The sequence below is a fragment of the Orcinus orca genome, chromosome 1 (genome assembly GCF_937001465.1).
Source record: "Orcinus orca chromosome 1, mOrcOrc1.1, whole genome shotgun sequence".
NCBI classification, from domain to species: domain Eukaryota; kingdom Metazoa; phylum Chordata; class Mammalia; order Artiodactyla; family Delphinidae; genus Orcinus; species Orcinus orca.
Genome location: NC_064559.1, coordinates 34,231,261 through 34,246,288, shown reverse-complemented (window position 1 = coordinate 34,246,288; position 15,028 = coordinate 34,231,261). Strand labels below are relative to the sequence as shown.

Sequence of the window (15,028 nt, the reverse complement as noted above, 5' to 3'; positions counted from 1 at the left end):
CTAAGGCTGCCCACAACAGGTTTTACTCAGTTGTTTGTCGCCCCTAGTGTCTAGCATGGGTACTGGCACAAAGCGAGCAAACTACTTACAAGATGAATTTAGTACTTTTCCAGAGAGAGACAGATCCCAACTCTTCCCACACCTTCCACCAAGCCAGTAAGGAATCCAGGTACTCCTAAATCCCAATTCTTCCATAAAGAGTCCAAATTTTGCAAAAGAGATGGAAACAGCTGAACTCAGCCTCAGGGCACGGGGTGGTGGGGAATACAGGGGTCAGATGGGAGTGGCCTTCTCCGAGTGGGCGGAGCGCGTGGGTGGGAGCAGTGCCCTCTGGGAAGAACCCGGAGGTGTGTGTGCGCGCGTGCGCGCGCGCGCGTCTGTCTAGGGGGAGTAAATGATTTACCAGAGGCTCATTTCACAACTTACCAAGGGTCAGCTTCCCTTGGGCATGTACAAGTTCGGTCCTCTGGGCTCCTCACCCCTTGCCAGCTTCCACCCGGGAGGTCCCCCAGGCAGCCCGCAGCATGATCTCCATCACCGAATGGCAGAGTGAGTGCGAGGGGCTGGTGCTGTCGAGGGGGCTGGCTGGACCGGCTAGGGTGGGTCAAGATGCAGCCCCTCCCAGCCGGGATCTTTCTCTGGGGAACCTGCAAGGCGACCTCTGGAGCTAGTGGCTGGGAGCTGCCCTGTTGGCATCCTTCAGGCAGCACGGCCAGGGCCGGGTGTGGCTCCCTGCCTTCCAGGGGTTGGGGGGTTGCCCAGGGCCCCCAGGTAGCCAGAGGCTGGTGCCTGGAGGAACTGGCAAGTTCACCACTCAGGCTGGTCCCTTCCCCATTCAGGATTCTTAAACATGGGATACTACAAGGGTGGACCTAGAAGGCCTCTGCCTATTGAGACATCTTTCCCCCACAAACTCTTAGGGTATCCTGTGGCCCTGGCTCCTTCTTATCAGAAACTAAACTCAAATCCCCTCCCCAAATCACTCTGTCCTCACTCCTAAATATCTTTCCCCTTTATTCAGGGAAGAGGGCAGGGAGGTAGTCCCAAGGTCCAGGAGAAGTGGTGAAAACTGTGGCTCTATAAGTTTCATTTGGGTGAGTTACTTAAAGCCAGTGTCTTATCTGTGAACTGGAGATAATATTCATTCATTCACTGAACAAATTTGTCTCCTTTATGTACCAAGCACTGTTTTGGGCACAGGGTATGCAACAGTGAATGGAACAGACATAGTCCCTGCTTATGTTCCAGGATGAGGAAACAGGTAATTAGTAGATGAAGTCAGTATGTAGTATGTCAGATGGTGATACCTCCCTCTGGACAAAAATAAAACAGGGTAAAGAGGCTTGGGAGTGCAGGGTAGGAGGGGTGACTGTTTTGTATAGAGTGGTCACTAAGCTTACCTGGGAAGGTACTTTTATACAGAGACCCATTGGAAGTGAGGGAGCAAAGCCACGCAGCTGTCTGGGGCGGGGGGGGGGGGGGAAATGTTCTAGGAAGAGGGGACCGCCAGTGCAAAGGCCCTGAGGCATTAGCATATTTTGGTGTGTTTGACAAACAAGGAGGCTGGTGTGGGTGGAACAGTGAGGAGAGGAGGATAGTCAGGGAGGTCACTCAGAGGCCAGGCTGTGTAAGAATTTTGGTTTTATCTCCATAAGATGGGAAACTATTAGAAGGGTTTGTGCAGAGGCGTGATATGATCTTATATTTTTAAAAGATCACTCTGGGTGCTGGATTGAGAATAGACAGACTGTGGAGGGGTGGGGTCAGCAACAGAGAGACCAGTTTTGAGGCAAGAGATGGTGAAGGAGACCAGTTCCGAGGTAAGAGGTGGTGAAGGAGACCAGTTCCGAGGTAAGAGGTGATGGAGGAAACCAGTTCTGAGGTGAGAGATGGCGGAGACCAGTTCTGAGGTGAGAGGCAGTGGAGACCAGTTCAGAGGTGAGAGGTGATGGAGGAGACCAGTTCTGAGGTGAGAGACAGTGGAGGAGACCAGGGTGGTAGCAGCAAACTGGTGGGGAGTAGTCAGTGCTGGATCTGCGCTGAGGAAATTGCTGAAAGGATTTGCTGATGGACTGGATGTGGGTTGTGAGAGAAAGAATTCAAGAATGCCTCCAATATTTTCAGCCTGAGCAATTAGAAGGGTTGAGTAGGGGGGAAGGCAGGATTTGGGTTTTAGACATGTCGAGTTCCATGTCAAGTAGGTAGTCAGGTATATTAGTCTGCAATGGAGAGAAATTTGGGAGTTGCCAGCGTAGGGATGGTATGTAAAACCATGAGATTGCCTGGGCACAGATTGCTGAGATTTCTCAGCCTCCCCACTACTGACATTTGGGGGGGGAGGGGGATCTGTCCTGTCCATTGTAGGATTTTAGCAGCATCCCTGGCCTCTACCCACTAGATGGCAGTAGCACACTCTCACTCCCACTTGTGACCATCAAAACGTCTTCTTATGTTACCAAATGTCCCCAGGGGAACAAAATTGCCAACCTACCCATCAGCCCCACCCTCCACCCCAAGTTGAGAAACACTGACTTAGGGGAAAAAATAGAAGAGGGCTGAGGCCTGAGCCCAGGGGCAAGCCAACATTAAATCAAAACGGGCTAAGTTCTATGAAGAATGTGCTAAGTAAGTCCTACGAAGAGAAAAAATATGAGGGAACCAGATTAAGTCGGGAACAGATAGTGGACCAGGTTTCCCTGAGAAACCGACATTTGTGTTGAGACCTGAAGGAGTGTGTGTTGGGCAGATAGCAAGTGGGGAGAAACCGCATGTACAAAGGCCCCGACGCAGGAAGGCTCGTCATGGAAACAATGATGTGTTTGGCGTATGGCAGGCAAAGGCAGAAGATGAAGTTGGACAAGCAAGCCTAGGCCCCATCATGCAGGGCCTGTAAGCCAAGGCATGGGTGGGACGACTCTGTTGCATTCTAAGCCAGTGGGAAGCCATGACGGATTGTACGCTGTGCTAATATGTTTTCCAAGGCCCCTGACTGCTGTGTGGAGAAGGGATAAGAGGGTGGCAGGAATGAAGCAGGAGACTAACTGGGGGATGTCGCAGGAGTCCAGGAAAGAGATAATGGTGGCTTAGAATTAAGTGGTAAGGGTGGAGAGAGATGGACAGCTTTCAAGATACATTTAGGAAGAAGAAGCAATAAAACTTAGCTGTGGATTGAATGGAGGAGGGGTGGTAGGAACAGTGAGGGAGACTCAGTGTGGCTCTTGGGCTTCTGCCTCGAGCTGCTGAGTGGGTGGTGATGACATTTCATTCATTTGGGGAAAAGTGTGCCAGGTGCAGCTTTAAGGAAGGAAAATCAATAGCTCAGTTTGGACCTGTTGAGTTCAAGATGCCTTGGAGAGAGAAAAACATGCAGATATGCCAAGTAAGCAGCTGGATGGGAGTTTGGAAGCTCAAAGGAGGCATGGACGAGAAAGATAAATATCAACACTGTCAGCACACAAGAGATACTTAAAGATGTGTAAATTCGTGTGAAACTAGAATGAGAAGAGAAATGAGCTGGAGCTGAAGCCCTGAGCAATTCAAACCCCAAGAGAAGAGAAAGAAGTGGGAGCTGGTGGAGAAGCCTGGGAAAGAGTGGCCGGACAGCAGGAAAGAAATCAAGAATATGGTGTCACGGAACCCACCACAGGCTATTTCAAGAAGGGAGTGGCCAACTGCTGACAGATGAGGACCGACCCCTCTCCTTTGGATTTGGGAATGTGGACGTCATGGGAGGCCCAAGCAAGAGCCTCTCTGTAGAGGGGGTGGGGGCAGAAGTGGACCGGACAGGGTTGGTGAAAGGCACTTTTTCTAGAGCCAGTCTACTGGGTTCACACCCTGGTTCTGCCAGCTGTTGGCTGTGCACCCCTGGGCACAGGTTAAGACCGCTCAGTGTTTCCGTTCTGTTTGTGAAACGGGGCTAAAGCATACCTACCTCATAGGCAGTTATGAAAATTAAACGAGTTAATACACATAAAGTGCTTAGACTGCCTGGCACCATGTGTTCATTAGTGTTAACAATTATTACTATTAATCACTGTTGTTAATTTTGAAAAGAGAAACAAGGCTCTTTCTCTTCCCCTTTGCCTCCTTCCTCTTCCTGAACAATTCAGTCTTAAAGCCATGAGGTAGCAGGGGGGCGGTGCCCAGGGCGGGTGTCAGGGCCCTCGCCGGGCTGGTGGGTTCACACTGGGGTTTGCCTGGTGCCAGGCCAGGGGGAGGGGGGCATCCTGGAAGGGTTGGGGTGGAAACTGGAGAGTAACTTTATGGTGGAGGGGCCTGCAGACTCCGCCTTGATGAAGTACTTAAAGAAGCATCATTCAGTAACAGGTCAAATTGGAGCTGTGCATCACCTAATAGATGCAGTGAGAAGAACACAGCATCACCTCTTGTTGATATCTCTGCATAACCTGAACCTAGTCACGAGGAAACATCAGACAAACCCAAACAGAGGGACAGCTACAGGATAACTGGCCCAAATCTTCGTAAGTGTCAAGGTCATGTCAAGGAGAGACTGAGGAACTGTTTCAGACAAAACAGCCTGAAGAGACATGGCAACCACATGCCACAGGTGATTCTGAATTGGATCTTTTTGCCGTGAATGATATGACTGGGACAACTGATGAAACCTGAATGGGGTCTGAGGGTTGGATGGTAGTAATGTATCAGTGTTAATCTCCTGACTTTGACGTTGTGTCCTGGCTGTATAGGAGAATAAAGGAAACCACAGCCAAGTATTCAGGGGCGATGAGATAGCCGGTGGCAACTGCTTTCAAATGGTTCAGGAAAAAAATTCTTTGTACTGTACTTGCAACTTTTATGTCCATTTGATATTGATTTTTAAAAAAGTGGGAGAGGGACTTCCCTGGCGGTGGTTAAGAATCCGCCTGCTGGGCTTCCCTGGTGGCGCAGTGGTTAAGAATCCACCTGCCAATGCGAGAGACGCGGGTTTGAGCCATGTTCGGAGAAGATCCTACATGCCGCAGAGCAACTAAGCCCGTGCGCCACAACTACTGAGCCTGCACTCTAGAGCCTGAAAGCCACAACTACTGAACCTGTGTGCCACAACTACTGAAGCCCGTATGCCTAGAGCCCTGCTCTGCAACAAGAGAAGCCACCGCAATGAGAAGCCCGCACACCGCAACGAAGAGTAGCCCCTGTTTGCCACAACTAGAGAAAGCCCGTGAGCAGCAATGAAGACCCAACACAGCCAAATAAATTTTTAAAAAAAAAAGAAAAGAGAAAGAGAGGGAGAGAGAAAGTGAATGGTGTCTGAGGCTCCCTTGCACAGCCTCAGACCAGAGGGACCCATCCGCCTGCTCCAGGGGATATTGCGTTCCTTGGAGCTGTAGCTGCTTCTGGAAGCAAGAAAGACATTGAACCCGGCTTCAGTTAGTGCTGCAGGGTGGGATCTAAACAGGACTTTGGAGCAGCCATCAGCCCGGTTGTTCTCTGCGGTCTGGGGAGGGCCCCACTTCTCACCAGGTGGCGCCCTGGAGAGCCAGGCCTCTCTGGAGAGTTCCATCAGTCTCCCAGCTGTTCTCTGCCCCAGAGCCTGGAGACTGGGTGACCTCCAGCAAGGGGTGCACTGCCCCAACTGTCTGCATCCTGGGGACGGTGGGCTGCAGGCACTGCTGTCACTCCTGGTGATGTGTCCCATCCCCCACCCTCTCTGCCATGCTTTCTGCCCCAAGAAGAACTTCAGGAGCAGCCCCTGGCTGGTAATTTGACTGAAATCCCTCAGCTACTCCACAGGTGAGAGGCAGAGCAAGGTCTGAGGCTTGTGTGTGAGAAACACAGTTTCTGACCCTTTTCTGTGGGGTACTGTGCAGTTTCTCCGCTGAACGCTGGAAGCACTAATTGTGGCCCATAAAGAAGGCTGCCTCCATTGCAGAAAAATTGTGGAAATGCACCAGCCCTTGAAGGGCAGTGTGGAACAAGTCGGAAAAGTAATAACCATACAAGCCAGCAAATCATTGTTGCAGAAAAAAGTATAATATAGAAGACATGAAAGATGAATTTGAGAAATGTATGATTTCTACAAAATGAGTAAGAGGCTGTACTTAAGTGTTTACAGCATGGGCATGTGGATATTCTAACAAAACAAAATGAAAACCCAATAAAATGCCCATGTTATGTTTCCACACAAAAATATCTACTAAGGGAGATAGACCAGAAGGGTGTATTGTCAGAACTGACCTATTTTTATGGTGAGTGTAAGCTAATAAGAGATTTTTATAACGGGCATAAAAACTTAAAATACCTTTGTCTTTCAGATTAAAGAAATATGGTTGTGGTCTTCCTCCACAGTACCCTGGCCTGTGTAAAATTATCATGACAAGATAGATGTACTTTAGATCCTCAACTCACTGTCTCTGAGGGTAGAAAAATCATGCAACATGGAAAGACAGAACACAAACTTCATAATGACCAAGGGGGTTGTGCTCTACCCAGTGTCTTGGGTTCTAAGAGATTTAATTCAGGCAGGCATTCTAGGACAAGGAAACAGGAAACAAACAAATAGATTACGGAGATTTGTCAGAAACAGGAGAAATCGCCATTAGTAGCAGTTGGATTCTGGGCAGCGGGGGTGGGGTGGGTGGGGGATATGCTGAGAGAAATGATGTTGTACTCATTCCTAGCAAACCCAGCTCTGCCAAAATGGAGACCCAATTAGTCCGGCATTTTTCTAGAATATGAGTTGAACGAGGTTTCAATCCATAATTTGAACAATAAATCTCATCTCTGTATTTTTAAAGATCTTTTAAAGTCCTTTGGCCTTATTTCTATACTGGAACTGATCCTAATCCTCTTAAGGTCTGTATGGTAACAGATTAGGAAAGATTACCTACCTGAAAGACGATTGTGTTTCATTTTCTTTCCGTTGTAAATATAATTTAGCCAGTAAACCTAATCTTAGGAATAAACCTAACTAAGGAGGTAAAAGGCTTGTACCCTGGAAACTACAAAATGTTGCTGAAAGAAATTTTAAAAGACACAAATAGGTAGAAAGACCCATATTCATGGATTGGAAGACTTAATATTGTTAAGATGTCAATACTACAGAAGGCACTCTACAGATTCAATGCAATAATCTATCAAAATCCCAATGGCATTTTTTGCAGAAATAGAAAAATCCATCCTAAAATTCACATGGAATCTCAAGTGATCTTGAATAGCCAAAGCAATCTTGAAAAAGAAGAACAAAGTTGGAGGTTTCAAACTTCCTGATTTCAAAACTTATTACAAACCTACAGTAATCAAAACAGTGTGGGACTGGCATAAAGACAGACATAGAGACCAATGGAATATAAAAGAGAGCCCAGAAATAAACCCTGGCATATATGGCCACATGGTTTTCAACATGGGTGCCAAGACCGTTCAATGGAGAAAGGACAGTCTTTTCAACAAATGATGTTGGGAAAACTGGATATTCACAGGCAAAAGAATGAAATCGGACCCATACCTTACACCATATGTAAAAATTAACTCAAAGTTCATTTTAGCTCTAAGTAAGAACTAAAACAAACTCTTAGAAGAAAACATAGGAGAGAAGCTTCATGATGCTGAATTTGACCATTATTTCTTGGGTGTGATACCAAAAGCACAGGCAACTAAAGAAAAAAATAGATACACTGGACTATATGAAAATTTAAAACTTCTGTGCATCAAAGGACACAATCAACAGAGTGAAAAGGCAACCTACAGAATAGGAGAAAATATTGGCAAATCTTGTATCTGATAAGGGGTTACTATACAGAATACACAAAGAACTCCTACAACTGAACAACAAAAAACCCCAAACAACCTGTTTTAAAAATGGGCAAAGGACTTGAATAGACACTTCTCCAAAGAAGATATACAAATGACCAACAAGCACATGAAAGACACTCAACACCACTAATCATCAAGGAAATGCAAATCAAAACCTCAGTGAGATACCACCTCACACCCCTTAGGATGGATGCTATCAAAAACAAAACGAAGCGAAAAAACAGAAAGTAACAAGTGTTGGTGAGGAGATAGAGAAGTTGGAACCCCTTGTACACCACTACTGGGAATGTAAAATGGTGTAACTTCTGTGGGAAGCAGTATGGTGGTTTCTCAAAAACTTCAAAATAGAACTACCACATGGCCCAGCAATTCCACTTCTGGGTATATACCCAAAAGAAGTGAAAGTAGAGTCTCGGAGAGATATTTGTTCACCCGTGCTCACAGTGGCATTATTTACAATAGCCAAAAGGCGGAAGCAACCCACGTCCATCCACAGATGACTAGATGAACAAAATGTAGTCTATGCATACAATGGAATATTATTCAGCCTTAAAAAGGAAGGAAATTCTGACACATGCTACAACATGGATAAACCTTGAAGACATTATGCTTAGTGAAATAAGGCAGTCACACAGAGACACGTACTGTATGATTCCAATCATATGAGGTACCTAGACTGGTCAGAACCATAGAAAGTAGAATGGTGGTTGCCAGAGAGAGCGGGGAACGGGGAGTTGTTTAGAGGTTACAGAGTTTCAGTTTTGCAAGATGAAAAGAGTTCTGGATGTGGGTGGTGGTGATAGCACAACAAGGTGAATGTACTTAGTACCACTGAACTGTATACCTAAAAATGGTTAAGATGATAAATTTTACTTGTATTTTATTGTAATTTAAGATAAAATTTTCAACTTGATTCAATTTAAAAATGAAGCAACACAATGAACTGTCATTTGTTGACTACCAGAGCGGCACAGATAAAGTAAAATTAACAATTCTGTGTGATGGAGGGGGGTTAAGAGAAAGGGAACTTCATATCCTAAATAGCCTATCTGTGCTGGGCTCCCTGGCTCTGAGCCAACTCCTGTAGTTCAAAGAACGAGGAGACACAAAGCAAAAGACACGCTGCTGCTGGGGCCCACCTGTGGCTGAAGTTAGGGTTCCAAGGGGTGTGTGGCAGGGCAGCCACGGTGCTGGCTGTGGTGTAGACTCCGAGGTGATGAGCACATTTCTGGTCAATGACTTCTCTTTCCCAGTCAAGTGTGAGAGGTCGTCATCAGAAGGCTGGGAAGCGGGGCGGTTTAGAGAAGGAAGGAGACACTGTAAAGAACTGTTCAGGAGGGCAAGCCTCGTGACATAGGGCAGGCCAGCTGGGCAGTTGTGAGACACTTTGGGGATATGGCTGTGAGCTTTCAGTGGTACCCTTCGGCCCTGGTGTGAGTTGGGCATCAAGCGGCTCCCAAAAGCAAGAGGCCAGGAACAGAGTAGGCAGAGGGTTTTGTTCAGCCAGAGACCCAACCCTGATAATGATCTAGGTGACGTGGCATTTGAAGACAAGAGGAAACTGAAAATAGAAACTGGTGAGAGTATCACTAGCTACCTCATAGAGATGTTGTGAGGACAGGACGCCAGAGTATATAGAACTGACCAGCAGTTTCCAGGTGCTAAACATAGATTCGTGCCCAATCCTTCCCTTCCCCTCCTGTCATTCCCTGAGAGCACAGAAGCCAAGATTCCTGGATGGCAATGGAGCCACGCCATCCCCCGCCCCCCAGAGGGCACCTGTCCAGCGGCAATGGGGGGAAGTTCCAGCATCCCAAGCTGCTCCCCAAAGCCCATCCCACCACAGCCTCCTTGCCCATTGCAGAGATTGGTGTGGGCACCACCGGCTTCGGCATCTTCTTCATCGTCTTTGGAATGTTCCTGTACTTTGATTCGGTGCTCCTGGCCTTCGGAAACGTGAGTCCCCAAGCCCTGTGAACCTACCTGAGGTCTCCGTTGCCGGGAGGGTCAGCCCTGAGTTTATTCAGATCGAGCCCATCCAGGCGCTGGGCACCACCAAGCGCAGGCAGGCAAGGGGTGGCTGGGGATGGATGGGGAGGCCTATGGGGCACAGAGAATCTAAGGACCTGGATTCTCATGCCAAGCTCTGGGCAAGGCCCTGAGGGTATCAAGATGAATCAGACGCCCCGTGAGAATCCCACCACCTAGGGACAGGAATGTCACATCAACATACACGACTGGGGAGGAAGACGGGGCAGTGGTAAAGTCACTGTAAGATAAACGCATCTAATATGAAACAAGGTGCTTGGAGAAAAGAGAGCGCGCCCTGTGGGAGAAGGATGAAAAACAATTTAGAGAAATAAGTGAGTGTGGGGAGGATAAAGCACTTCCAGGTGGGTGGAACAAGAGAAGAGGTATGGAGAAGGGGAGGGAAAGCATGGAACGTGCTGGAAGAAAGCCAGAGAGTTAAGTTTGACAGGAGGCCAGGCACTCTTAAGGGATCGTTGGGAGGCAAGCTGAAGGTGGTGACAGGGCCATAGAGTGGAGGGCCTGGAGAATGCTGCCACAGGCTGGAGCCCTGACACTGCCCTGTGGCTCTGGGTGTGGCTGCCTAACCTATTCAGGCTTCAGCCTTCACCTTTGTAAAATGGAGAGAATCTCACTATCTTTCCCATCTTACTTAGGAGGTGTGATGAGAAATGATATCATATAAGAAGAAGTGCTTGGGATCCAAGAAATTGGGTCGAATTGGGTGACAAGCTAGAGACCTTCAAAGGTCTCCTGGTCCACCCTGCCTCTGGGCACTTCTGTTCCTAAGCAGTTCAAATTACTCACCCTCTCCAATATTATCCCTCCTTGAAGAGTTAGCAAGTCCTGCCGCATGCCTGATGCGCAGCTCCAGGCCTGGCCCCTGACTCCCGAGGGAGCAGAGGGGGCCAGGCTGTTTGTTCTCACACCCACCCCCTCCCTCTCCCACAGCTGCTGTTCCTGACTGGCCTCTCCCTCATCATCGGCCTGAGGAAGACGTTTTCCTTCTTCTTCCAGAGGCACAAGCTCAAGGGGACCAGCTTCTTCCTGGGGGGCGTGGTCATCGTGCTCCTGCGCTGGCCCCTCCTGGGCATGTTCCTGGAAACCTATGGCTTCTTTAACCTCTTCAAGTGAGTGCAGGTCCCCTTCCCCTGGATGGGCCCACCAGGGCCTCTGAACGGCTGAGGTCAGGTTTGGGCAGCATGACCAGCAGTGCATACAGAAGCTGGACTTTATCCTGCAAGAGACGGGAGCCTCGGAAGGGTTGAAAATGGGGAGGAGCATCAGGTGGACACCAACCGTAGGCCGAAGGATAAGTTGGAAGAATCAGCCCATCCATCAGTAAACATGGAGTACCTGCTGTGTCCCCATCACTGTGCCTGTCACCAGGGAGGAGACACAGGACCTGCCCTCAAGTCTGGCAATCCAGATAGGGAGGAAGGGCAGTGAACTAAAATCTACTAGGCCCCTCACATGCACCAGGCATGCTCACAAGCATCCTCTCATTTTGTCATCTCCACAACCCATCGTAGGATTGTCCTCTACTTGCAAATAAGGAAACCAATGCTCAGAGCCCTGCCCGAGCTCTCACAAGTAATATGCAAAGGATCTGAACTTGACCCAGGTGTCTCTGGCTTCGGCCCGTCCAGTGTCAGCCTGGGCCTGGTGAAAGACACGGTGGAACTCAGCGAAGGTGTGTGGCCTCCATCAGGGCCAGGGAGGTGTCCCAGAGGAAGCAGGACCTGAGACAGGCCTTGAGGGGTGGGTAGGGTCTCAGAGAGGACTGAAGTGTCCTTAAGGAGAAGAAAGAAAAGGATACTGAGGAAGACCATCTCTGGGGCACTGTGGAGAGAACAGGGGTGGGATGGGGATGATGTGGGCTAGAAGAATCATGGCTTATGGACTCATGGGAAGGAGCTGTGGACCAGGAACCTTAGGCTAATCGGAACCATCAGCTTACTCAGTGTAGCCTTGAAAACACCTGATCGGCCCAATGCCCTAGACTTCAGAGACATCATGTAGTGTGGTTGCAGGAAATGAAATTCTCTCACATGTGTTCTGCCACCCATTATTTTTCAACGATGTCATTATTCAAACAGTCATTCATTCAAATAGTCAGATATATAAAAAGTACCTACTACGTGCCAAATACAGGGCTAGGTGTGGGGATATGGCACTAAACGAGGAGAAACTTCCTGCGGAACTTGCAATTTAGTGAAGAAGACTAACTCTGACAATAGTTACCATTTATTGAGGACTTGGAAGTGTGAGTGGGGCCACTGCAGACTCAGCAGTTCTAACCAAAAGTAAACCTTGAAAAAGACACCTTGCAGCAGCATGGAAGGGGCAAAAAAAAAAAACAAAAAAAAAAACCTCAGAGCTATAAGAGACCTCAGAGACCCAAGCGAACCTCAGGGACCTGAGGCCCAGGGAAAGGAAGTAGCTCAGCCAGAACTCAGATTTCTGCTCCCCTTCCCACACCAACCTCCATGCCTCCAAGCCCTTTGAGGGATCACCCGTCCATGCCAGGGGGTGTGTGGTAAGAATGGGGCGCCGAGGCGTGGGGGAGAACAGTGAGCGCAGCCTCCAATAGCGATCCATGCCTGGAGCCCAGGAAAAACAATAATAAAAATAAACATTTCCCAAGCATTTCTCTGTGTAAGGCCCTATGATGTAGATACGATTATTATTAACCCCATTTTACAGCTGGAAATAGATTCAGAGAAGTGAAGAAATTTGCCTAAGTTTATACAGCGCCAGTGAGTGGTAGAGCCAAGATTTGAACCCAGGGAGTCTGACCTCAGGGCCTTCATTCTTAACTACTCCACTTGGCTGCCTCTCAAAAAAACAGGGGTGCAGAAGCACGCCCGCCCCCAGTGCCCAGGAGCCCATTCTCTTGGGAGCCAAAGCTGGAGCCTTAGGGGGGACCTCAGCCTCGCTGCCCTCATCCTCCCCTCTGGGGCCATCACTGACCACTCCCTCCGCCTCTCTGCTCCTAGGGGCTTTTTCTCTGTCGCCTTTGACTTCTTGGGCAATACCTCCAACATCCCCTTCCTGAGCGTGGTAAGTGGATTATGCGTGTGGCTTGGTGGCGGTGCCTTGGGGTGGGGGAAGCACACGGACTTAGTAGAACAGCAGCCCCAGGCGCAGTGGACACTTCCCCATCTCCCCTCAAATCCCCTTCCCCAGGTGGGCCAGCCTCAGCTCCTCTTCCCCTCCCTCTACCTTCTCCATTTGACAACAGCAGATGAGATGACGGGTGTGAGCTGTTGTGCCAAAGGTGTGGGTGTAGAGAACGGTGTTTGTCAGTAGCTCCCTATTACCGCCAAAGAAACGGAGCCTTAGGGAGTCTAGGTGACCCAGCCAGAACGTGCCAGACTTCCGGAGAGAGGGCTGAGTCTGGGCCCCAGGCAGAGAGAGGATGTGTGACAGCCAGTGACAACAGGAAAATCAGGTGGCAGATTCTGTCCTCTCCTTGAGGCAGGCATGGGGCAGTGGTCCCTAGCCCCTGCCCCTCCCTTTCTCTGAAGCACCGGACAGAATACAAGCTCTCTGAGAAGCTCAGAGAGGCTCTAAGCCAGCACCTTGACATGCCCGCCCCCTGGACACACCCCCGCTGTCCCCTCTCCATATCTGCGCCTGGCACTGCTCCCAGCTCTCAAGGCCAGCTTCATAATAACCTAGATATTGAGTCTGCTCCGCGCTCGTTGTCTGGAGTAATGATTCTTGGCTCCCACAGCTGTTCCGGAGGCTTCAAGGCACCAGCTCAATGGTCTGAACAGCAGAGATAAGCTGCTTGAACTTGGATCATTGGTTCAGGGGGCTGGAAAGGAAATGGGGGCCACCCCCTCAGGCCCCCACCCCGCACTGACTCATCTCCCCATCATACCCGGACCTCTCCAAGTCCAGAAGGAAGGATGGAGCCGAGTGACTGACCTCAAATCCCCAAGTCAATGCAAGACGCTGTCAGGACCATTGGGAGCGGAGATCCAGGTCCTGTGGAGATTGAACGGGGATCACACCCCACCCTGTATTTATCAGAGGAAAAGCAAAGATTAAATCCCCAAGCTGTAAATGTGCCTGAGACTCAAAGTCAGTGTCTGTAGCCCATTAAGTCCATTCTCTGACTCAGGGCAGGCCCACACACATGGCAAGAAGCAGGCCTGCTCTCATGACCTATCATTCTTACCCTCGTGTCTACTAGTCCTAATGAGTGAGATAATATGTTTGCAAGCCCCTGTTGGCAGGAGGTATTAAACAAGTGATGGGTATTAATCCCCATCATGGTGGGAAGTGCTTCTCAACCATTAATTAGGTGGATGTCTGCACAGCTCACCCACCAGGTAGCCTCTGTGCCGAGGTAGAGACATAGCCCCTACCTTCCAAGGGCCCCAGTCTCTGTCCTGGGAAGCACTTTATTCAAGGGTAAAGCGCATCCTTGCAGGCCCAAGAAAGAGACAGGCGTCCCCTGCAATGCGTACATTTAAAAAGTCTCTGTGAGGGCCCCTGCGTCTGTACGGAGCAAAGGAGCGGGTGCTGAGGGTGCAAAGGGAAGGAGACCTGCCCCACTTCAAAGCGAGGCTCACAACAATTCCAAAACCGTGTGATCGAGGTGCCACAGGACATGACTGTGGGGCTCCAGGAGCAGCACCTCCGGACACACTGCAGCTGGAAGGCACTCCTCCGAGTTCCCTTAGTGCTTCCCAGGTACGCCCACCTTCTAGAGCTGCAAAGCTGCTGCTTTCTTAGCCAGCTGCTCACATACCTGTCTCGCCCATCGGACCTCGGCATGTTCATCTCCAAACCCTGTGCTGAGCCCGTGCTCAGGAATTGCTTGGGGAAAGAAGGGAGGAAGGAAGGAAGAAAAAAAGAGACAATCCCCCCACCCAGTCCCAGATCCCAGCCCAGGAGCCGCCTTCTGGTCTGAGACCCCAATTGAGCTGCCAGAGCCGGGAGCACACGGGGAGCAAGGAGCCCCCAGGGCAGACTGTGCCACTTCCTCCCCCTTCCCCCGCTGCATCCTACTCACTTGTCTGGAGGGGGAACATTGCCCGCTGACACTCCGCCCCCCCCCCCCCAACAGTCCATTTCCATGTTGTTTGGGGCAGAATGGGTCTTGGAGTGGGTCGGGGAGAAGCGGTGAGTAGGCTGGAAAGAACTAGCGGCAATCAGAAAGCCAGCCTTGGAAGGCTTCTGGAGGGGCAGAACAAGGCTGATTTCAGTCATGAGA

General features: G+C 49.6%; 1 protein-coding gene across 2 annotated transcripts; it reads left to right on the top strand.

Moving 5' to 3' along the window:
* Positions 1 to 366: 366 nt before the first annotated feature.
* Positions 367 to 14,787, top strand: GOLT1A (golgi transport 1A). Of its 2 annotated transcripts, none has more exons than XM_004282470.4 (5): positions 367 to 549; positions 9,635 to 9,726; positions 10,750 to 10,928; positions 12,798 to 12,861; positions 13,538 to 14,787. In XM_004282470.4, exons 1-5 carry the CDS (start codon positions 525 to 527, stop codon positions 13,574 to 13,576), a joined length of 399 nt encoding a protein of 132 aa, XP_004282518.1. In that variant the 5' UTR covers positions 367 to 524; the 3' UTR covers positions 13,577 to 14,787. The 2 variants fall into 2 exon arrangements, with proteins under 2 accessions (XP_004282518.1, XP_049552593.1); XM_049696636.1 differs by having other exon boundaries at positions 9,492 to 9,726.
* Positions 14,788 to 15,028: the final 241 nt, after the last annotated feature.

Coding starts and splice junctions, on each gene's coding strand:
- GOLT1A (XM_049696636.1), top strand. CDS start 395: ATGATTTACCAGAGGCTCATTTCACAACTTACCAAGGGTCAGCTTCCC. Junction 9,727..10,749: donor TGCTCCTGGCCTTCGGAAAC/GTGAGTCCCCAA, acceptor CCTCTCCCACAG/CTGCTGTTCCTGACTGGCCT. Junction 10,929..12,797: donor GGCTTCTTTAACCTCTTCAA/GTGAGTGCAGGT, acceptor CTCTGCTCCTAG/GGGCTTTTTCTCTGTCGCCT.